The 22,276-nt window shown below is 65.4% G+C and overlaps 2 protein-coding genes across 3 annotated transcripts; one reads left to right on the forward strand and one right to left on the reverse strand.

The window, feature by feature from the left end:
- Positions 1-910: 910 nt before the first annotated feature.
- LOC138100781 (ribonuclease P protein subunit p21-like) lies at positions 911-5,529 on the forward strand. Of its 2 annotated transcripts, none has more exons than XM_068998655.1 (5): positions 911-1,131; positions 1,355-1,446; positions 3,212-3,294; positions 4,712-4,891; positions 5,459-5,529. In XM_068998655.1, the coding sequence occupies exons 1-5, from the start codon at positions 1,075-1,077 to the stop codon at positions 5,470-5,472; spliced, it is 426 nt and encodes a 141-aa protein (XP_068854756.1). In that variant the 5' UTR covers positions 911-1,074; the 3' UTR covers positions 5,473-5,529. The 2 variants fall into 2 exon arrangements, with proteins under 2 accessions (XP_068854756.1, XP_068854755.1); XM_068998654.1 differs by having other exon boundaries at positions 912-1,131; positions 5,378-5,529.
- Positions 5,501-22,023, reverse strand: GNL1 (G protein nucleolar 1 (putative)). The gene is given in 13 exon segments (XM_068998652.1): positions 5,501-5,798; positions 7,646-7,786; positions 8,766-8,910; positions 11,553-11,731; positions 13,138-13,353; positions 14,168-14,266; positions 17,560-17,758; positions 18,391-18,462; positions 19,471-19,649; positions 20,368-20,482; positions 20,484-20,499; positions 21,286-21,412; positions 21,935-22,023. Coding segments are annotated over 13 exon segments (1,773 nt in total). The 5' UTR covers positions 22,011-22,023; the 3' UTR covers positions 5,501-5,589.
- Between the last annotated feature and the right edge of the window lie 253 nt (positions 22,024-22,276).

The raw sequence follows: 22,276 nt of genomic DNA on the forward strand, positions 1-22,276 counted from the left end.
GGGGGGACACAGGATGGACACAGGGACAGGGACGGACACAGGGACAGGAATGGACACAGGAGGGCCAGGGACGGACACAGGGATGGACAAAGGGACAGGGACGGACACAGGGACGGACACAGGGGGCACACAGGGCCAGGGATGGACACAGGGATGGACACAGGGATGGACACAGGGACGGACACAGGGCCAGGGATGGACACAGGGATGGACACAGGGCCAGGGATGGACACAGGGACACGATGGACACAGGGATGGACAAAGGGCCAGGGATGGACACAGGGACAGGGACGGACACTGGGATGGACACGGGATGGACACAGGAGGGACACAGGGCCAGGGATGGACACAGGGACGGACACAGGGATGGACAGAGGGCCAGGGACGGACACTGGGACACGGATGGACACAGGGATGGACACAGGGATGGACACAGGGATGGACACAGGGATGGACACAGAAGGGCCAGGGACGGACACAGGGATGGACACAGGGACGGACACAGGGACGGACACAGGGATGGACACAGGGACGGACACAGGGACGGACACAAGGATGGACACAGGGACGGACACAAGGATGGACACAGGGACGGACACAGGGACGGGACACAGGGACGGACACAGGGATGGACACAGGGACGGACACAGGGACGGACACAGGGATGGACACAGGGATGGACACAGGGACGGACACAGGGACGGACACAGGGATGGACACAGGGACGGACACAGGGACGGACACAAGGATGGACACAGGGGATGGACACAGGGCCAGGGACGGACCCGCGGCCACTGCGAGGGTCCCTCACAGGGAGTCCAAAGTGATGCCGGGACATAAACGGGGCCCCCAAAGGGGTCCCTAAAGAGTGTGGGGGGGTTCCCAAAGGAGATCCCAAAAAGGAGTCCCTAAAATTGGGGGGGGGGGGGATCCCCAAAATCGTCCCCAGAGGAGGCCCCGCCCCCCTCCCCTCACCGCGCTTCCCGCCACCGGAAGTGACGCGCCTCCCTTGGAGGCGCCGTCCAATCAGAGCCGCCGGCCGCGCCCACGAAAAGGGGCGGCGCCAAACCCAAGATGGCGGCGCCCGTGAGGGACCGTGAGGCGCTGCAGCGGCTGAACTTCCTGTTCCAGGTGAGGGGGGCCTGAGGGGAGCGACGGAATTTGGGGTGGGGGGGGGGGGGACCCGAGGGGGGCTCCGGTTCTCGGGGAGGGCCCGTGGGGTCCTGAGGAGGCTTTGGGGGGTTCTGAGAGCTCCTGAGGGGTGTTGGGGGGGTGTCTTTGGGGTCGGGGGGGAATTTGGGGAGGGGTCTGCACCCCCCTAAAGCCGCTGTGTCCCCGTCCGTCCCCCGCCCAGGCCGCGCATTGGGCGGTGCCGCGGAGCCCCGGCCTGGCCCGGTTCTACCTCAGCACGCAGAGAGCGGCGGCGCGGCGGCTCGTGCTCAGGATGTGCTTTTGGGGCCAATTCGGGCGGATTTGGGCAATTGGGGGCCATGGGGGGGGGGGGGGGGGTGGGGGGGGAAGGCGAGGGGGAGGGGGGGGTGTTGTGGGGGAGGGGGGTTAGGGGGTTTGGGGGGGGGTGGGGGAGGGATTTGGGGGGATTTTCTGGGGGGGGGTTTGGGGGGATTTTGTGGGGTTTTGGGGGGGTTTGGAGAGGTTTAGGGGGAAGTTTTGGGGGGGAAGGGGGGTTTTGGGGGGATTTGGGAGGATTTGGAAGGGTTTGGGGGCAGTTTGGGGAGGTCTAGGGGGAAGTTTGGGGGGTTTTGGGGGGATTTGGGGGGATTTGAGGGGGTTTGGGAAGGTCTAGGGGGAAGTTTGTGGGGTTTGGGGGGGTTTGGGGGGATTTTGTGGGGTCTTGGGGGGATTTTGTGGGGTTTTGGGGGATTTGGAGAGGTTTGGGGGGGTTTGGAGAGGTTTAGGGGAAGTTTGGGAGGTTGGGGGGGTTTGGGGGGGATTTTGTGGGGTTTTGGGGGGTTTGGGAGGTCTAGGGGGAAGTTTGTGGGGTTTGGGGGGATTTAGGGGGGATTTTGTGGGGTTTTGGGGGATTTGGAGAGGTTTGGAGGGGTTTGGAGAGGTTTAGGGGGAAGTTTGGGGGGGGGGAGAAGGGGGGTTTTGGGGGGATTTGGAAGGGTTTTGGGGGGTTTGGGGAGGTCTAGGGGAAGTTTGTGGGGTTTGGGGGGATTTTGTGGGGTTTTGGGGGATTTGGAGAGGTTTGGGGGGGTTTGGAGAGGTTTAGGGGGAAGTTTGGGGGGGGGAAGGGGGGTTTTGGGGGGATTTGGGGAGATTTGGAAGGGTTTGAGGGGGGTTTGGGGAGGTCTAGGGGGAAGTTTGTGGGGTTTGGGGGGATTTAGGGGGGATTTTGTGGGGTCTTGGGGGATTTTGTGGGGTTTTGGGGAAACTTGGAAGGGGTTTGGGGAGGTCTAGGCGGAAGTTTGGGGGGTTTTTTGGGGTGATTTTGTGGGGTTTTTGGGGGGGCTTGGGGAGGTCTAGGGGAAAGTTTGGGGCGTTTTGGGCGATTTTGTGGGGTTTTGCAGGGATTTCGTGAGGTCTTGGGGGGATTTTGTGGGGTTTGGGGGGATTTTGTGGGGTTTAGGGGGATTTTGTGGGGTTTTGGGGGATTTTGTGGGGTTTTGGGGGATTTTGTGGTGACTTCGAAGGCTTTTGGGGCGATTCTGTGGGAACTCGAAGGCTTTCGGGGGGGCTTTGAGCGGTTCCGGGGGATCTGGGGGGGATTGGGGGCGATTTTGGGGTGACTGGGGGCGATTTTGGGGTGATTGGGGATGATTTTGGGGTGATTGGGGGCGATTTTGGGTGTTTGGGGGCGATTTTGGGGTGATTATGGGGTGATTTGGGGTGATTTTGGGGTGACTGGGGGTGATTTTGGGGTGCTTGGGGGCAATTTTGGGGTGATTTGTGGTGATTTTGGGGTGACTGGGGGCGATTTTGGGGTAATTGGGGATGATTTTGGGTGCTTGGGGGCGATTTTGGGGTGATTTGTGGTGATTTTGGGGTGATTTGTGGTGATTTTGGGGTGCTTGGTGATTTGTGGTGATTTTGGGGTGCTTGGGGGTGATTTGGGGTGATTTTGGGGTGATTTGTGGTGATTTTGGGGTGCTTGGGGGTGATTTGGGGTGATTTTGGGGTGATTTGTGGTGATTTTGGGGTGCTTGGGGGCGATTTCGGGGGTCCCGAGCCCCTTTCTGCCCCTCCCCAGGACCCCCTCGGTCAAACGCCGCCTCTGCCGCCGCTGCTGCTCCCTCCTGGCGCCCGGGCTGGGGGGCGGCCTCCGCCTCAGGGGTGGGGTCCGGGGGGTCTGGGGGGGTTTGGGGGGATTTGGGGGGATTTGAGGTTTTGGGGGGAATCGGTGGATTTGGGGTTTTGGGGGGGTTTGGGGTTTTGGGGGGAATCGGGGGGATTTGGGGTTTTGGGGGGTTTGGGGTTTTGGGGGGGATTTGGGGGTTTGGGGGGATTTGGGGGGATTTGGGGTTTTGGGGGGAATCGGGGGGATTTGGGGTTTTGGAGGGGTTTGGGGTTTTGGGGGGGATTTGGGTGTTTGGGGGGATTTGGGTGTTTGGGGGGATTTGGGGCAATTTGGGGTTTTGGGGGGAATCGGTGGGATTTGGGGTTTGGGAGGGTTTGGGGTTTTGGGGGGAATCGGGGGGATTTGGGGTTTTGGGAGGGTTTGGGGTTTTGGGGGGAATCGGGGGGATTTGGGGATTTGGGGGTTTGGGGTTTTGGGGGGAATCGGGGGGATTTGGGGATTTGGGGGGATTTGGGTGTTTGGGGGGATTTGGGGCAATTTGGGGTTTTGGGGGGAATCAGTGGGATTTGGGGTTTTGGGGGGGTTTGGGGTTTTGGGGGGAATCGGGGGGATTTGGGGTTTTGGGGGGGGTTTGGGGTTTTGGGGGTGATTTGGGGGGATTTGGGGTTTTGGGGGGATTTGGGGTTTTGGGGGGGATTTGGGGATTTGGGGGGATTTGGGTGTTTGGGGGGGTTTGGGGCAATTTGGGGTTTTGGGGGGGATTTGGGGGGATTTGGGGTTTTGGGGGGGTTTGGAGTTTTGGGGGGATTTGGGGGGATTTGGGGGTTTGGGGGGATTTGGGGGGGGTTTGGGGTTTTGGGTGGAATCTGAGGGCATTTGGGGTTTGGGGGGGGTTTGGGGGAATTCGGGGTTTGGGGAGTTTTGGGGGGAATCGGGGGGATTTGGGGGGTTTGGGGTTTTGGGAGGATTTGGGGGGGTTTGGGGTTTTGGGGGGGTTGGGGGGGTTTGGGGGGGATTTGGGGTTTTAGGGGTAATTCGGGGGGATTTTGGGGATTTGGGGTTTCAGGGGGGGTTGGGGTTTTGGGGGGAATCGGGGAGGATTTGGAATTTTGGGGAAATTTGGGAGGATTTGGGGTTTTGGGGAGGTTTGGGGTTTTGAGGGGAATTGGGGGGATTTGGGGTTTTGGGGAAATTTGGGATTTTGGGGGAAATTTGGGGGGATTTGGGGGAAATTTGGGGGAATTTGGTGTGGTTTTGGGGGGGTTTTTGGGGAATTTTGGTGGATTTTTGGGGGATTTTGGGAGGGTTTTTGGGGGATTCCAAGGGGGTTTTAGGGCGTGGATCTCGAGGGTTTTTGGGGCATTTTGGGGCACTTTTGGGGCATTTTGGGGCATTTTTGGGGCGCGTTTTGGGCGTGTCCGAGCCTGACCCCGCCCCCCTGCCCCACCCCAGGGCATGGCCAGCCCCGCCTCGTCCTTCGCTGCCTCCGCTGCGGCCGCCGCCGGCGCTACCTGTGCCCAACGGAGCCACGCCCACCTGAGCCACGCCCACCTGAGCCACGCCCAGCTGAGCCACGCCCACCCGAGCCACGCCCAGCTGAGCCACGCCCACCTCGCCAGGACACGCCCACAGGTCAGCGACGGGCGGGGCTTAAATGGAATGGGTGGGGCCGGACCCAAATAAGGCGATGTGGGCGGGGCTTAAAGGGGCCAAACCCAAATAAGGAGATGTGGGAGGGGCTTAAAGGGGATGGGTGTGACCAACCCCAAATAAGGAGATGTGGGTGGGGATTTAAAGGGGCCAGACCCAAATATAGAGATGTGGGCGGGGCTTAGAGGGGTTGGGAGGGGCCAACCCAAATAAGGAGATGTGGGAGGGGCTTAAAGGGGATGGGTGGGGCCAACCCAAATAAGGAGATGTGGGCGGGGTTTAAAGGGGCCAGACCCAAATAAGGAGATGTGGGCGGGGTTTAAAGGGGCCAGACCCAAATAAGGAGATGTGGGCGGGGTTTAAAGGGGCCAGACCCAAATAAGGAGATGTGGGCGGGGCCTTAAAGGGGCAGCGCAAATTTTAAAGAAGGTGGAATGGGCGTGGCTAAAATGCAAATGATGTTGGCAGGTGTGGCCACACCCAAATAAGGAAACGAGGGCGTGGCTACCGAAAAGGGGGCGTGGCCTCACAATGACATCACTCCCCCAGGCGCCGCGCCGTGATTGGCCGCCGCCCTCGGCCAATCAGCTCTGCGGAAATAAACCTGCCTTTATTCCATATATGGTCGCGCGACAATCCCGGCGCTCCCATTGGCCGCTCCCCCCGCAGGGGGCGGGGGCTTAGCACTCGCCCTCCCCCAGCAAGGCGAAGGGGTTGGGGGCGGGGCTGGGAGGGGGCGTGGCCTGGTCTGACCCCTCCCCCTCCTCCTCTTCCTCCTCCTCTTCCTCCTCCTCGGAGCTGGAGCCGTCCCCGGGGGGGGCCGGGGGGGCCGCCCCTCCCCCCGTCAGCGCCGCCATGGCCGCGGTCTCGGGGTGCTGCTCCCACTGCTCTGGGGGGAGGGGAGGGGAGGGGATGTGGGGAGGGGTCAGCGGGTGGGGGGCACCCCCGGGACAGGGGGGGGCAGACCCCAAGGAGTGACCTGAAACCCCCCAGAAATGACCCAAAACCCCCCAGAAATGACCCAGAAACACCCAAAGAAATGACCTAAAACCCCCAGAAATGACCCCAAACCCCCCAGAAATGACCTAAATCCTCCCAGAAATGACCGAAAACCCCCAGAAATGACCCAAAACCCCCCGAAATGACCCAAAACCCCCAGAAATTACCCAAAACCCCCCAGAAATGACCCAAAACCCCCGGAAATGACCCAGAAACCTCCAAGAAATGACCCAAAACTCCCCAGAAATGACCTAAAGCCCCCCAGAAATGACCCCAAACTCCCAAAAAAATGACCCAGAAACCCTCCCAGAAATGACCTAAAACCCCCCAGAAATGACCTAAAACCCCCAGAAATGACCCAGAAAGCCCCAAAAAAATGACCCAAAACCCCCCGAAATGACCCAAAACCCCCAGAAATGACCCAGAAGCACCCAAAGAAATGACCTAAAACGCCCAAAAATGACCCCAAAACCCCCAGAAATAACCAGAAACCTCCAAAAAAATGACCCAGAAAGCCCCAAAGGAATGACCCAAAACCCCCCAGAAATGACCCAAAACCCCAAAAATATGACCCAGAAAGCCCCAAAGAAATGGTCTAAAATCCCCCAGAAATGACCCAAAAACACCCAAAGAAATGACCTAAAACCCCCAGAAATGACCTAAAACCCCCAAAAATGACCCCAAAACCCCCAGAAATAACCCAGAAACCCCCCAAAAAAATGACCCAGAAAGCCCCAAAGAAATGGTCTAAAATCCCCCAGAAATGACCCAAAACCCCCAAAGAAATGACCCAAACCCCCCAGAAATGACCCAAACCCCCCAGAAATGACCCCAAAACCCCCAACCCCCCCCCGAAACAGACCCAGGATCCCCCAAAATTCCCCCCAGGATGGAGCCAGACCCCAAAAAAGCCCCAAAAGCTCCCCCAGGACAAACCCGGCAGCTCCCAGGGTGCCCCAAAACGCCCGGAACTCGCCCAAATCCCCCAAAGGAGCCCAAATCGGGGGGGTTGGGGTTTTTGGGGGCTTTTGGGGGTTTTTGGGATTTTTTGGGGTTTTTTGGGGGCTTTTTTGGCGTCGTTTTGGGGGATTTTTGGTTTTTTTTGGGGGGGGTTGGGGGTTTTTTTGGGGATTTTTTTGGGGTTTTTTGGGGTTTTTTTTGGGGGTTGCTTTGGGGGGTTTTTGGGGTTTTTTTGGGGGTTTTGGGGGGCTTTTTTGGGGTTGTTTTGGGGGGGGTTTTGGGTTTTTTTCAGGGGGGGTTTGAGGGTTTTTGGGGGGTTTTTTTGGGGATTTTTAGGTTTTTTGGAGGGTTTGAGGAGTTTTTTTTGGATGTTTTGGGGTTTTTTTTTGGTTTCTTTGGGGGTTTTTTAGGGGAGTTTTTTGGGGGTTTTTTTTGGGGATTTCTTTGTTGGTTTTTTTTTTGTTCTTTGGGGTTTTTTTTTTGTTTCTTTTGTTTTTTTGGGGGGGTTTTTGGTTTTTTTTGGGGGGGGGTTTTGGGTTTTTTTGGGGCGTTTTTTTTTGGGGATTTTTTTGGGGGATTTTTAGATTTTTTTGGGGGGTTTGGGGTTTTTTTGGGGGGGCTTTTTTCAGTGGTTTTTTGAGGTTTTTTGGGGGTTTTTTGTGTTTTTTTTGTTTTGGTGTTTTTTTTTCGTTTTTTTTTTTTGTTTTTTAGGGTTTGTTTTCGGGTTTTTTTTTTGGTTTTTTTTGGGGAGTTTTTTTTGGGGGGGTTTCTGGGTACCTTTGTGGGCGCTGTAGCCCGGGGGGGTCATGCAGAGGCGCAGCCGCCCCTCGGCCGCCAGCCGCAGGATCCCGTTGGCCGCCCTGGCCACGTCGTTGCGAGCCGCCCGCGCCGTCTTGTAGCCCCTCTTCTCTGCCCAGGCTGGTGGGGGGGGCGAGGGAAAACCCCCAAAATGCCCCAAAATTCCGGGAGAAACGGGCGGGACCGAAGGGATTTCAGCGTTGGGGAAATCTCGGGAACGGCCCGAAAAAATCCCCCCCCAGTGGGGGCAGCCCCGGAAACGGCCCCGAGGCAGCCCCAAAATCGCCGTGAATCGCCCCAAAAATGGGCCAGGAGGCCGGAAAGGAACCCCGGGAATGTGCCCCGCCACCCCAAATGTGCCAAAACCGCCCTGAACGGCCCCAAAATCGCTCTGAACACCCCCAAAAATCGCCCTGAACAGCCCCAAAATCCCCCTGAACACCCCCAAAATCGCCCTGAACAGCCCCAAAATCCCCCTGAACAGCCCCAAAATCCCCCTGAACACCCCAAACCCCCCCTAAACAGCCCCGAAAAGAAACGCCCCGAAAAGGCCCAAAGAGGCCCCAAAAAGGCCTAAAAAGGCCCCAAAAGCCCCAAAAAGGCCCCAAAAAGACCTGAAAGGCCCCAAAAGGCCCCGAAGGCCCAGAAAAGGCTCCAAAGAGGCCCCTAAAGGCCCCAAAAAGGCCCCAAAAAGGCCTCGAAAAGGCCCCAAAGACCCCAAAAAGGGCCCAAAGGCCCCAAAAAGGCCCCAAAGGCCCCAAAGACCCCAAAAAGGCCCCAGGAAGGGCCCCAAAAAGACCCCAAAAAGGCCCTAAAAGCCCCAAAAAGGCCCCAAAGAGGCCCCACAAAGGCCCCGAAAAGGCCCAAAAAGGCCAAAAAGGCCCCAAAAAGGCCCCAAAGGCCCAAAAGGCCCCAAAGAGGCCCCAAAGCCCCCAAAAGCCCCAAAGGCCCAAAAGGCCCCAAAAAGGCCCCGAAAAGGCCCCAAAGAAGCCCCAAAGCCCCCAAAAGCCCCAAAGGCCCCGAAAAGGCCCCAAAGCCCCCGGAAAGGCCCCGGAAAGGCCCCAAAAGGCGTTTTTTGGGATGGATTTGGGGTGCCCACCTTCGCAGAGCTCCCAGGCCGTCCAGCCGGGGCCGCTCGGGGGCCGCAGCTGCAGCAGCGGGGGCAGGGCCAGGCGCGAGCCCAGGAAGCCCACGGCAGAGTAGGGGTCCTGCAGCTGGGCGATGGGGTACACCCCTGCCAGGACCTGGGGGGAGAGAAATGGGGGAGAAATGAGATGGGGTACAGCCCTGCCAGGACCTGGCGGGAGAAATGGGGGAGAAATGAGATGGGGTACAGCCCTGCCAGGACCTGGGAGAGAGAGAAATGGGGTCAGGTACAGCCCTGCCAGGACCTGGGAGAAAGAGAAATGGGGTCAGGTACAGCCCTGCCAGGACCTGGGGGGAGAAATGGGTTCAGGTACAGCCCTGCCAGGACCTGGGAGAGAGAGAAACGGGGGAGAAATGAGATGGGGTACAGCCCTGCCAGGACCTGGGAGAGAGAGAAACGGGGTCAGGTACACCCCTGCCAGGACCTGGGGGGAGAAATGGGAGAGAAATGAGATGGGGTACAGCCCTGCCAGGACCTGGCGGGAGAAATGGGGGAGAAATGAGATGGGGTACAGCCCTGCCAGGACCTGGGAGAGAGAGAAACGGGGTCAGGTACACCCCTGCCAGGACCTGGGGGGAGAGAAATGGGGGAGAAATGAGATGGGGTACAGCCCTGCCAGGACCTGGGAGAGAGAGAAATGGGGTCAGGTACAGCCCTGCCAGGACCTGGGAGAGAGAGAAACGGGGTCAGGTACACCCCTGCCAGGACCTGCGGGGAGAGAAATGGGGGAGAAATGAGATGGGGTACAGCCCTGCCAGGACCTGGGAGAGAGAGAAACGGGGTCAGGTACAGCCCTGCCAGGACCTGGGGGGAGAAATGAGATGGGGTACAGCCCTGCCAGGACCTGGCGGGAGAAATGGGGGAGAAATGAGATGGGGTACACCCCTGCCAGGACCTGGGAGAGAGAGAAACGGGGGAGAAATGAGATGGGGTACAGCCCTGCCAGGACCTGGGAGAGAGAGAAACGGGGTCAGGTACACCCCTGCCAGGACCTGGGGGGAGAAATGGGAGAGAAATGAGATGGGGTACAGCCCTGCCAGGACCTGGGAGAGAGAGAAATGGGGTCAGGTACAGCCCTGCCAGGACCTGGGAGAGAGAGAAACGGGGTCAGGTACAGCCCTGCCAGGACCTGGGAGAGAGAGAAATGGGGTCAGGTACAGCCCTGCCAGGACCTGGGAGAGAGAGAAACGGGGTCAGGTACAGCCCTGCCAGGACCTGGGAGAGGGGGAAATGGGGTCAGGTACAGCCCTGCCAGGACCCATAGCTCTGAGGCTGGGTGTGGCTCTCAGGTACCCCTGGGGCTCTCTCAGGTACCCCTGGGGCTCCCAGGTGCCCACTGGGGCTCCCAGGTACCCAGATGTGGCTCTCAGGTGCCCAGGTGTGGCTCCCAGGCGCCCAGATGTGGCTCCCAAGCACCCAGGTGTGGCTCCCAGGTGCCCCTGTGGCTCCCAGGCGTCCAGGTATGGCTCTCAGGTACCCAGGTGTGGCTCTCAGGTACCCAGGTGTGGCTCTCAGGTACCCAGGTGTGGCTCCCAGGTGCCCATTGGGGCTCTCAGGTACCCAGGTGTGGCTCTCAGGTACCCAGGTGTGGCTCCCAGGTACCCAGGTGTGGCTCCCAGGTGCCCCCTGCGGCTCCCAGGTGCCCAGGTGTGGCTCCCAGGCACCCAGGTGTGGCTCCCAGGTGCCCAGGTGTGGCTCCCAGGTGCCCCCTGCGGCTCCCAGGTGCCCAGGTGTGGCTCCCAGCTGCCCCCTGCGGCTCCCAGGTGCCCAGGTGTGGCTCTCAGGTACCCAGGTGTGGCTCTCAGGTACCCAGGTGTGGCTCCCAGCTGCCCCCTGCGGCTCCCAGGTGCCCAGGTGTGGCTCTCAGGTGCCCAGGTGTGGCTCCCAAGCACCCAGGTGTGGCTCCCAGCTGCCCCCTGCGGCTCCCAGGTGCCCAGGTGTGGCTCTCAGGTGCCCAGGTGTGGCTCCCAGCTGCCCCCTGCGGCTCCCAGCTGCCCAGGTGTGGCTCTCAGGTGCCCAGGTGTGGCTCCCAGCTGCCCCCTGCGGCTCCCAGGTGCCCAGGTGTGGCTCTCAGGTACCCAGGTGTGGCTCCCAGCTGCCCCCTGCGGCTCCCAGGTGCCCAGGTGTGGCTCCCAAGCACCCAGGTGTGGCTCCCAGGTGCCCCCTGCGGCTCCCAGGTGCCCAGGTGTGGCTCTCAGGTGCCCAGGTGTGGCTCCCAGGTGCCCAGGTGGGGCTCCCAGGTGCCCAGGTGTGGCTCTCAGGTACCCAGGTGTGGCTCCCAGGTGCCCCCTGCGGCTCCCAGGTGCCCAGGTGTGGCTCCCAGCTGCCCCCTGCGGCTCCCAGGTACCCAGGTGTGGCTCCCAGGTGCCCAGGTGTGGCTCTCAGGTGCCCAGATGTGGCTCTCAGGTACCCAGGTGTGGCTCCCAGGTACCCAGGTGTGGCTCTCAGGTACCCAGGTGTGGCTCCCAGCTGCCCCCTGTGGCTCCCAGGTGCCCAGGTGTGGCTCTCAGGTGCCCAGGTGTGGCTCTCAGGTACCCAGGTGTGGCTCCCAGGTGCCCAGGTGCGGCTCTCAGGTACCCAGGTGTGGCTCCCAGGTGCCCAGGTGTGGCTCTCAGGTACCCAGGTGTGGCTCCCAGCTGCCCCCTGCGGCTCCCAGGTGCCCAGGTGTGGCTCCCAAGCACCCAGGTGTGGCTCCCAGGTGCCCCCTGCGGCTCCCAGGTGCCCAGGTGCGGCTCTCACCTGGAGCTCGGGCGGCGCGCGGGACGGGAAGACGAGGCCGGGGCAGTCGCAGAGGCGCACGGAGCGCGCCAGGAAATGCGTCTGGAAGTAGCGGGTGCGGCCGGGGGCGCGGGACACGCCCACCGCGGGGCGGCCCAGCAGCGCGTTCAGCACCGACGACTTCCCCGCGTTCGGCAGCCCTGGGGGGGGCGGGGCAACACCGCGGTGAGGCCGCGCCCACCCGGGATAGCCACGCCCACCCAGGACACGCCCACGGCGAGCCACGCCCACCGGGGATAGGCCACACCCACCCGGGACATGCCCACAGCGAGCCACGCCCACCGGGGATAGGCCACACCCACCTGGGATAGGCCACGCCCACACGGGACACGCCCACGGCGAGCCACGCCCACCGGGGATAGGCCACGCCCACCAGGGACATGCCCACAGCGAGCCACGCCCACCTGGGATAGGCCACACCCACCTGGGATAGGCCACGCCCACACGGGACACGCCCACGGCGAGCCACGCCCACCGGGGATAGGCCACACCCACCTGGGATAGGCCACGCCCACACGGGACACGCCCACGGCGAGCCACGCCCACCGGGGATAGGCCACACCCACCCGGGACACGCCCACCCGGACACACCCACACTAAACCACGCCCACTCTGGCTGGGCCACGCCCACCGGGGACAGATCCAGCACTAAGCCACGCCCACCAGGGATAAGCCACGCCCACCTGGGGCACACCCACACCAAGCCACGCCCACGGCGAGCCACGCCCACCGGGGATAGGCCACACCCACCCGGGGTCACACCCACAGTGGGCCACGCCCACCCAGGACACACCCAAAACAAGCCACGCCCACTCTGGATGGGCCGCACCCACACCAAGCCACGCCCACCTGGGACACACCCACAGTGAGACATGGCCACCAGGGATAGGCCACACCCACCTGGGACACACCCACAACAAACCACGCCCACTTGGAATAGGCCACGCCCACCCAGCATACACCCACTCTGGATGGGCCACAGCCACACCAAGCCACACCCACCCGGGACACACCCACACTAAACCACGCCCACCCAGGGTAGGCCACGCCCACCTGGGACACACCCACGGTGAGACATGGCCACCGGGGATAGGCCACACCCACCTGGGACACACCCACAGTGGGCCACGCCCACCCAGGACACACCCACACCTAGTCACACCCACTGGGAATAGGCCACACCCACCCAGGACACGCCCACACCAAGCCACACCCACCCTAAGCCACACCCACCCGGGATAGGCCATGCCCACACCAAGCCACACCCACCTTTGATAGGCCACGCCCACCTGGGGACACACCCACACCAAGCCACGCCCACTTGGGGGTAGGCCACACCCACCAGGACACACCCACACCAAGCCACGCCCACCCAGAACAGGCCCCACCTCCTTCCCCACCTGGCCACGCCCCTTATCAGCCCCACCTTGGTGTGAAGCCCCACCCCAAGGAGGCCCCGCCCTAAGGAAGCCCCGCCCCCACCCTGCCCCCGCTGCCCCGCCCCCACTGCCCCGCCCCGCCCCGCCCCCTTGGCCGCGCCCCTCACCGACGCAGCCCAGGGTGAGCACGCCGTGCCGGTAGCGCTGCCACTGCCGGGGGGGGGCGCCCGCGGCCCCCTCCTCATCCTCCTCATCTTCCTCCTCGGCCTCGGCCCCGCCCGGGGGCTCCTCCTCCTCCTCCTCCTCCTCCTCCTGCTGCTGCTGCTGCCCCTCCCCCCGCCGCTCCGCCCGCTCCAGCCGCGCCCGCCAGCTGCTCAGGTCCACTGCGGCCAGCGCGGGGCGCTCAGGGGGCGCCGACGGACCCCTCCCCCACCCCCTGAGTGACCCCTGAGCCCCCTCCCCAACCCCTGAGTGACCCCTGAGCCCCCTCCCCCACCCCCTGAGCCCCCTCCCCACCCCCTGAGTGACCCCTGAGCCCCCTGGGCACCCCCTGGGTGACCCCTGAGCCCCCTCCCCAACCCCTGAGTGACCTGAGCCCCCTCCCCACCCCCAGAGCCCCCCTGAGTGCCCCCCAGCCCCCTCCCCAACCCCAGAGCCCCCCAGAACCCCCTGGGTGCCCCCCCAGCCCCCTCCCCAACCCCTGGGTGCCCCCAGAGTCCCCTCCCCATTCCCTGAGTGCCCCCTGAGCCCCGTGGGTGACCCCTGAGCCCCCTCCCCAATCCCTGAGCCCCCTGGGTGTCCCCCAGCCCCCTGGGTGCCCCCTGAGCCCCCTCCCCATTCCCTAAGTGACCCCTGAGCCTCCTCCCCACCCTCAGAGCCCCCCTGGGTGCCCCCAGAGCCCCCTCCCCACACCCCAGAGCCCCCCAAGCCCCCTCCCCACCCCCCGAGCCCCCCTGGGTGCTCCCCAGCCCCCTCCCCACCCTCTGGAGCCCCCCAGGTGCCCCCAAGCCCCCTCCCCACCCCCAGATCCCCCCTGGGTGCCCCCCGAGCCCCCTCCCCAACCCCCTGAGTCCCCTCCCCACTCCCAGAGCCCCCCTGGGTGCCCCCCAGCCCCCTCCCCACCCCCAGCGCCCCCCTGGGTGTCCCCCGAGCCCCCTCCCCACACCCCAGAGCCCCCCGAGCCCCCTCCCCACGCACCGGCCCCCCCCACGATGTCCTCGCAGGCCTCGAGCAGCAGCCGCGGCCCCACGGCCCGGCCCCAGCGCCCGCCCCGCGGCTTCGGCTTCTTCTGCAGCCCTGGGGGCACGCGGGGACTCAGCACCCCAAAAACCCCCCCTGGGTCACCCCCAAAAACCCCCCCTGGGTCACCCCAAAAACACCCCCAGGATCAGCCTAAAAACACCCCCAGGGTCACCCCAAAAACCCACCCCAAACCCCCCAGTATCACCCCAAACCCACCCCAACCCCCCCCAGTACCACCCCAAACCCCCCCAGGACCCCAAAACCCACCCCAAACCCCCCCAGTGCCACCCCAAACCACCCCAGTGCCACCCCAAACCCACCCCAACCCCCCCCAGTACCACCCCAAACCCCCCCAGGACCCCAAAACCCACCCCAAACCGCCCCAGTACCACCCCCAAACCCCCCCAGTGCCACCCCAAACCACCCCAAACCCCCCAATGCCACTCCAAACCCCCCCAGTACCACTCCAAACCCCCTCAAAACCCACCCCAAACCCCCCCAGTGTCACCCCAAACCCATCCAGGACTCCAAAACCCACCCCAAACCTCCCCAGTGCCACCCCAAACCCCTCCAGTACCACCCCAAACCCACCCCAACCCCCCCAATGCCCCCCCAAACCCCCCCAGTACCACCCCAAACCCACCCCAGGACCCCAAAACCCCCTCGTGCCGCCCCCCCAGGACCCCGGCCCGCCCCCCAATCCCCCCCCCAGGACCCCAAAACCCCCCAGTATCACCCCAAAACCCCCCAGTATCACCCCAAACCCCCCCAGGACCCCAAAACCCCCTCGTGCCTCCCTCTCAGGACCCCGACCCACCCCCAAACCCCCCCCAGGACCCCAAAACCCCCTCGTGCCGCCCCCCCAGGACCCCGGCCCACCCCCCAAACCCCCCCCAGGACCCCAAACCCCACCCCAAACCCCCCCAGTACCACCCCAAACCCCGCCCAGGACCCCAAACCCCACCCCAAACCCCCCCAGCCCACCCCCAAACCCCTCCCAGGACCCCAAAACCCCCTCGTGCCGCCCTCCCAGGACCCCAGCCCACCCCCCAAACCCCCCCCAGGACCCCAAAACCCCCTCGTGCCGCCCTCCCAGGACCCCGGCCCGCCCCCCAAACCCCCCCCAGGACCCCAAAACCCCCCAGTATCACTCCAAAACCCCCCAGTATCACCCCAAACCCCCCCAGTACCACCCCAAACCCACCCCAGGACCCCAAAACCCCCTCGTGCCACCCCCCCAGGACCCCGGCCCACCCCCCAAACCCCCCCCAGGACCCCAAACCCCACCCCAAACCCCCCAGTACCACCCCAAACCCCCCCCCAGTATCACCCCAAACCCCCCCAATACCACCCCAAACCCCTCCCAGGACCCCAAACCCCACCCCAAACCCCCCCCAGGACCCCAAAACCCCCTCGTGCCGCCCCCCCAGGACCCCAGCCCACCCCCAAACCCCCCCCAGGACCCCAAAACCCCCTCGTGCCGCCCTCCCAGGACCCCAGCCCACCCCCAAACCCCCCCCAGGACCCCAAAACCCCCTCGTGCCGCCCCGCCAGGACCCCGGCCCGCCCCCCAACGCCCCCCCCAGGACCCCAAAACCCCCTCGTGCCGCCCCCCCAGGACCCCGGCCTGCCCCCCAAACCCCCCCCAGGACGCCAAACCCCACCCCAAACCCCCCCAGTACCACCCCAAACCCCGCCCAGGACCCCAAACCCACCCCAAACCCCCCCAGTATCACCCCAACCCCCCCCCCAGGACCCCAAAACCCCCTCGTGCCGCCCTCCCAGGACCCCGGCCCACCCCCAAACCCCCCCCAGGACCCCAAACCCCACCCCAAACCCCCCCAGTACCACCCCAAACCCCGCCCAGGACCCCAAACCCACCCCAAACCCCCCCCAGTATCACCCCAAACCCCCCCAGTACCACCCCAAACCCACCCCAGGACCCCAAAACCCCCTCGTGCCGCCCCCCCAGGACCCCGGCCCGCCCCCCAAACCCCCCCCAGGACCCCAAAACCCCCTCGTGCCGCCCTCCCAGGACCCCAGCCCACCCCCCAAACCCCCCCCAGGACCCCAAAACCCCCCAGTATCACTCCAAAACCCCCCAGTATCACCCCAAACCCCCCCAGTACCACCCCAAACCCACCCCAGGACCCCAAAACCCCCTCGTGCCACCCCCCCAGGACCCCGGCCCACCCCCCAAACCCCCCCCCAGGACCCCAAACCCCACCCCAAACCCCCCAAACCCACCCCAAACCCCCCCCCAGTATCACCCCAAACCCCCCCAGTACCACCCCAAACCCACCCCAGGACCCCAAAACCCCCTCGTGCCGCCCTCCCAGGACCCCAGCCCACCCCCCAAACCCCCCCTAGGGACCCCAAAACCCCCTCGTGCCGCCCTCCCAGGACCCCAGCCCACCCCCCAAACCCCCCCCAGGACCCCAAAACCCCTTCGTGCCGCCCCCCCAGGACCCCGGCCTGCCCCCCAAACCCCCCCCAGGACGCCAAACCCCACCCCAAACCCCCCCAGTACCACCCCAAACCCCGCCCAGGACCCCAAACCCACCCCAAACCCCCCCAGTATCACCCCAACCCCCCCCCAGGACCCCAAAACCCCCTCGTGCCGCCCTCCCAGGACCCCGGCCCACCCCCAAACCCCCCCCAGGACCCCAAACCCCACCCCAAACCCCCCCAGTACCACCCCAAACCCCGCCCAGGACCCCAAACCCACCCCAAACCCCCCCCAGTATCACCCCAAACCCCCCCAGTACCACCCCAAACCCACCCCAGGACCCCAAAACCCCCTCGTGCCGCCCTCCCAGGACCCCGGCCCACCCCCAAACCCCCCCCAGGACCCCAAACCCCACCCCAAACCCCCCCAGTACCACCCCAAACCCCGCCCAGGACCCCAAACCCACCCCAAACCCCCCCCAGTATCACCCCAAACCCCCCCCAGGACCCCAAAACCCCCTCGTGTCACCCCCCCAGAACCCCAGCCCACCCCCCAAACCCCCCCAGGACCCCAAAACCCCCTCGTGCTGCCCTCCCAGGACCCTGACCCACCCCCAAACCCCCCCCAGGACCCCAAACCCCACCCCAAACCCCCCCCAGTACCACCCCAAACCCCGCCCAGGACCCCAAACCCACCCCAAACCCCCCCCAGTATCACCCCAAACCCCCCCAGTACCACCCCAAACCCACCCCAGGACCCCAAAACCCCCTCGTGCCGCCCCCCCAGGACCCCAGCCCACCCCCAAACCCCCCCCAGGACCCCAAAACCCCCTCGTGCCGCCCTCCCAGGACCCCAGCCCACCCCCAAACCCCCCCCAGGACCCCCCCGCGGGCGGTACCCAGCTCGGGGGGCGCGGGCGGCGCGGGGGCCGAGCTGAAGGGCACCACGCGGGCGGGGGCGAAGCGGCCCCTCAGCAGGTGGCTCCAGGCCACGGCCACCGCGGGCGGGGTCAGGTCCACCTTGTTGAGGACCAGCACCAGCCCCTTGCCCAACTCCCGCGTCACGTGGCCGGCCAGGGCGGGGGGCACGCTCAGCGCCTGGGGGGGCACGGGGAGAGGGTCACGGGGATGGGACCCCCACCCTGGGGACTCGGGATGGGTCAGGGGGGATGGCACCCAAGGACCCCCACCCTGGGGATGGGACCCCCACCCTGGGGATGGGACCCCCACCCTGGGGATGGGACCCCCACCCTGGGGACTCGGGATGGGTCAGGGGGGCACACGGGGATGGGTGAGGGGGGCACACGGGGACCCCCACCCTGGGGATGGGACCCCCACCCTGGGGATTTGGGAAGGGTCAGGGGGGCACCCAGGGATGGGACCCCCACCCTGGGGATGGGACCCCCACCCTGGGGACTTGGGAAGGGTCAGGGGGGCACCCAGGGACCCCCACCCTGGGGCCACAGGAAGGGTCAGGGGGCACATGGGGATGGGACCCCCACCCTGGGGACTCGGGATGGGTCAGGGGGGCACCCAAGGACCCCCACCCTGGGGATTTGGGAAGGGTCGGGGGGGATGGCACCCAAGGACCCCCACCCTGGGGACTCGGGATGGGTCAGGGGGGGATGGCACCCAAGGACCCCCACCCTGGGGCCCGGGAGGGGTCCCAGTGGCCCCGAGGGGGGGTCAGGGCCCGCGGGCCCCCCCCCCCCCCCAGGCGCGGCGCTGACCGGGTGCCGGGCGTCGGCGATGAGCAGCACGATGTCGGACATGTCCAGCACCCGCCAGAGCTGCCGCCATGTCTGGGGACAGACGGACACACGGACAGGGGGACAGGGGGACAGGGGGACAGGGGGACAGAGGGACAGGGGGACAGGGGGACAGAGGGACAGGGGGACAGAGGGACAGAGGGACAGGGGGACAGAGGGACAGGGGGACAGACGGACAGGGGGACAGAGGGACAGAGGGACAGGGGGACAGGGGGGACAGAGGGACAGAGGGACAGAGGGACAGGGGGGACAGAGGGACAGAGGGACAGAGGGACAGGGGGACAGAGGGACAGAGGGAACAGAGGGACAGGGGGACAGGGGGACAGAGGGACAGAGGGGACAGAGGGACAGGGGGACAGAGGGACAGAGGGACAGAGGGACAGGGGGACAGAGGGACAGAGGGACAGGGGGACAGAGGGACAGAGGGGACAGAGGGACAGGGGGACAGAGGGACAGGGGGACAGGGGGACAGAGGGACAGAGGGACAGAGGGACAGGGGGACAGAGGGACAGAGGGACAGAGGGGACAGAGGGACAGAGGGACAGGGGGACAGGGGGACAGAGGGACAGAGGGACAGGGGGACAGAGGGGCAGAGGGACAGCAGGGACAGCACCCCTGAGCCGGGGGAGCCCCTCTGTGCCACCCCCACCCCACACCGCGCCCCTCAGACCCCTCCCACGTCCCCAGTGACCCCAAACCCCCCTCAGACCCCTCCCATGTCCCTCTCCCTGCCCCCAATAACCCCAAACCCCCCCTCCCCATCCCCAGTGACCCCAGACCCCCCTTAACCCCTCCCATGTCCCCCTCGCTGCCCCCAATAACCCCAAATCCCCCTCAGACCCCTCTCACATCCCCCTCCCCATCCCCAGTGACCCCAAACCCCCCTCCCACATCCCCATATCCCTCTCCCACGTCCCCAGTGTCCCCAAACCCCCCTCAGACCCCTCCCATGTCCCCCTCGCTGCCCCCAATAACCCCAAACCCCCCCTCCCCATCCCCAGTGACCCCAAACCCCCCTCGGACCCCCCCAGCCCCTCTCACCTCCAGGTTGTGCTCGAAGGGGGCCAGCTCCCCGCTGGCCCCGCTGGCCCCGCTGGCCCCGGGGTCCCCGGGCTGGCCCAGGCCCCGCAGGAAGTGGCTGAACGCCGCCTCCTCCCGCGCCCGCAGCTCCTCGGGGCTCATCCCGAAGCTCCAGGGAGGCCGCCGGGGGAAGTCCAGCCCTGGGGACAGTGGCCACGGGGCCACTCGGGGTCACTCGGGGTCACTGGGCCACCCTCCGGGGGGGGTTGTGGCACCCCAGGGGTTCTGTCCCTCCCTGGGGTCACTCGAGCCCTTCCAGTGGTCACTCAGCCCCTTCCAGTGGCCACTCAGCCCCTTCCTCGGAGCCGTCACCCGACCCAAAGGCCCTCGGCCTCTTCCAGTGGCCACTTCGGCCATCTTTAGGGCCATATCCCCTTCCAGTGGCCATTCCCACCCTCCCAATGGCCATTCCCTGCTCCCAGTGGCCATTCCCACCCTCCCAGTGGCCATTCCCCCTCCCAGGGGCCATTCCCTGCTCCCAGTGGCCATTCCCTCCTCCCAGTGGCCATCCCCTCCTTCCAGTAGCCATTCCTCTTTCTCAGTGGCTATTTCCACCCTCCCAGTGGCCGTTTCCCCCCTCCCAGTGGCCATTCCCCTTCCCAGTGCCCATATCCCCTCCCAGTGGCCATTCTCCCCCTCCCAGTGGCCATTCCCCTTCCCAGTGCCCATATCCCCTCCCAGTGGCCGTTCTCCCCCTCCCAGTGGCCATTCCCTGCTCCCAGTGGCCATTCCACCCTCCCAGCGGCCATTCTCCCTCCCAGTGGCCATTTGCCCCCTCCCAGTGCCCATATCCCCTCCCAGTGGCCACTCCCCCCTCCCAGTGGCCATTCCCCGCCCCCGGTGGCCGCTCCCCCTCACCGGGGCCGTAGATGCTGTCGGGGTCCAGCTCCAGGGCGCTCTCGGGCAGCGGCTCCAGCAGCTCCTCCTGGGCCCGGCGCCGGCGCCGCTCCAGGGCCTCGGCCCGGGGCCCCCCCCAGCTGCAGCCGGAACCTGGGGGGACCCCGGGGTCACCGGGCCGGACCCCCCCAGGGTCACCCACCCACCCACGGCCGGACCCCCCCCGGGGTCACCCACCCACCCACCCACGGCCGGACCCCCCCGGGGTCACCCACCCACGGCCGGACCTCCCCTCTGGGCACGGAGACCCAGGATCCAGGCCGGGTTTTCCCTTGGTCGGCATTCCAGCAGGAATCCAAGCCGGGTTTTCCCCGGTTCCAGGCAAAATCCAATTTCCCCCACTCCAAATCCTGCGCTGAGTCCGGTCCAGGTTTGCGCCCATCCCAGACTCCAGCCTAAATCCAGTCCGGGCTTTGCCCCGCTCCTGACTCCAGCCGAAATCCAGTCCGGGCTTTCCCCTGCTCCCTATTCCAGCCTAAATCCAGTCAGGCTTTCCCTTGCTTCTAATCCCAGCCTAAATCCAGTTCAGGTTTCCTCCCTGTCCCAATTCCAGCCTAAATCCAGTCCAGGTTTCCTCCCATTCCCAATTCCAGCCTAAATCCACTCCAGGTTTCCTCCCCGTCCCAATTCCAGCCTAAATCCACTCCAGGTTTCCTCCCCTCCCCAATTCCAGCCTAAATCCACTCCAGGTTTCCTCCCCGTCCCAATCCCAGCCTAAATCCACTCCAGGTTTCCTCCCATTCCCAATCCCAGCCTAAATCCACTCCGGGCTCTTCCCCAATTCCATTTCCAGCCAGAATCCGCTCGTTTTCCCCCCCTCCCCACTAATTCCCCCCTCAGCTCCCGCCCCCTCCCCACCTCCCGGCCCCCCCTCGGTACCTGCCGGGGTCGTGGCGCCGGGGGGGCCCCGGGGGCTCAGCGGGGGGGTCTCCGGGGGGGCCATCGCCGCCTCGCTCGCGGCTCCCGCTGCGGCTGCCGGGGCCCGAGGCCGGCCCGGCCGGGGCATCTGCGGCCACCGGGGATGGGGGTCAGGGAGGGCCCGGTCCCTTCCCGAAGGTCCCATCCCAAGGGTCCCAGCCCGGCCCCTGTCACCATCCCGGGGGTTCTTATCCCCATCCCGCGAGGGCTTTTTTCTCCCCATTCCCGGGGATCTCTCTGCCCATGTTCCGGGGGTCCCGGCCCTCATTCCCGGGGATCTCTCTGCCCATACTCCGGGGGTCCCGGCCCTCACTCCCGGGAATCTCTCTGCCCATGTTCCGGGTGTCCTGGCCCTCATTCCCGGGGATCTCTCTGCCCATATTCCGGGGGTCCCAGCCCTCACTCCCGGGGATCTCTCTGCCCATATTCCGGGGGTCCCGGCCCTCACTCCCGGGGATCTCTCTGCCCATACTCCGGGGGTCCCGGCCCTCATTCCCGGGGATATCTCTGCCCATATTCCGGGAGTCCCGACCCTCATTCCCGGGGATCTTTCTCCCGCCGTCCCGGGGATCCCAGCCCTCACTCCCGGGGCTCGCAGCCCCCCCCTCACCGCCCCGTTTCCGCTCCCGCCGGTCCCGGAGCTGCTGCTTTTTCCGCTTGGCGCTGAACGGGAGCTTGCGGGGCATGGCGGGAGCTCACGTGCCGGGGCGGGGCCGCGCTCCACCAATAGGAGCGAAGGGGCGGGGACACCGCGCGAGGAGGAGCCAATGGAAGGGCGCGCCGCCTCAGCGCGGCAGCGTGATTGACAGGAAGGCGAACCAATAGCAGCGCACGACGCGGGGCGCTGCCCGATCGACCAATAGGAGACAAGATCACCTCAGGGGTGGGCGGGACGAACCGGCGCGCGCCAAAGGGAGCAGAGGCGCGCAGGCGGTGGGCGGGGCTTGCGGCG

Source organism: Aphelocoma coerulescens, unplaced genomic scaffold, assembly GCF_041296385.1.
Source record: "Aphelocoma coerulescens isolate FSJ_1873_10779 unplaced genomic scaffold, UR_Acoe_1.0 HiC_scaffold_140, whole genome shotgun sequence".
NCBI classification, from domain to species: domain Eukaryota; kingdom Metazoa; phylum Chordata; class Aves; order Passeriformes; family Corvidae; genus Aphelocoma; species Aphelocoma coerulescens.

What these genes read in the sequence shown, in the direction of transcription:
- LOC138100781 (XM_068998654.1), top strand. Translation starts at nt 1,075, where the DNA reads ATGGCGGCGCCCGTGAGGGACCGTGAGGCGCTGCAGCGGCTGAACTTC. An exon ending in CGGCGGCTCGTGCTCAGGAT is followed by an intron (nt 1,447 to 3,211) that starts GTGCTTTTGGGG and finishes GCCCCTCCCCAG; the next exon opens with GACCCCCTCGGTCAAACGCC. An exon ending in TCGCCAGGACACGCCCACAG is followed by an intron (nt 4,892 to 5,377) that starts GTCAGCGACGGG and finishes TGATGTTGGCAG; the next exon opens with GTGTGGCCACACCCAAATAA.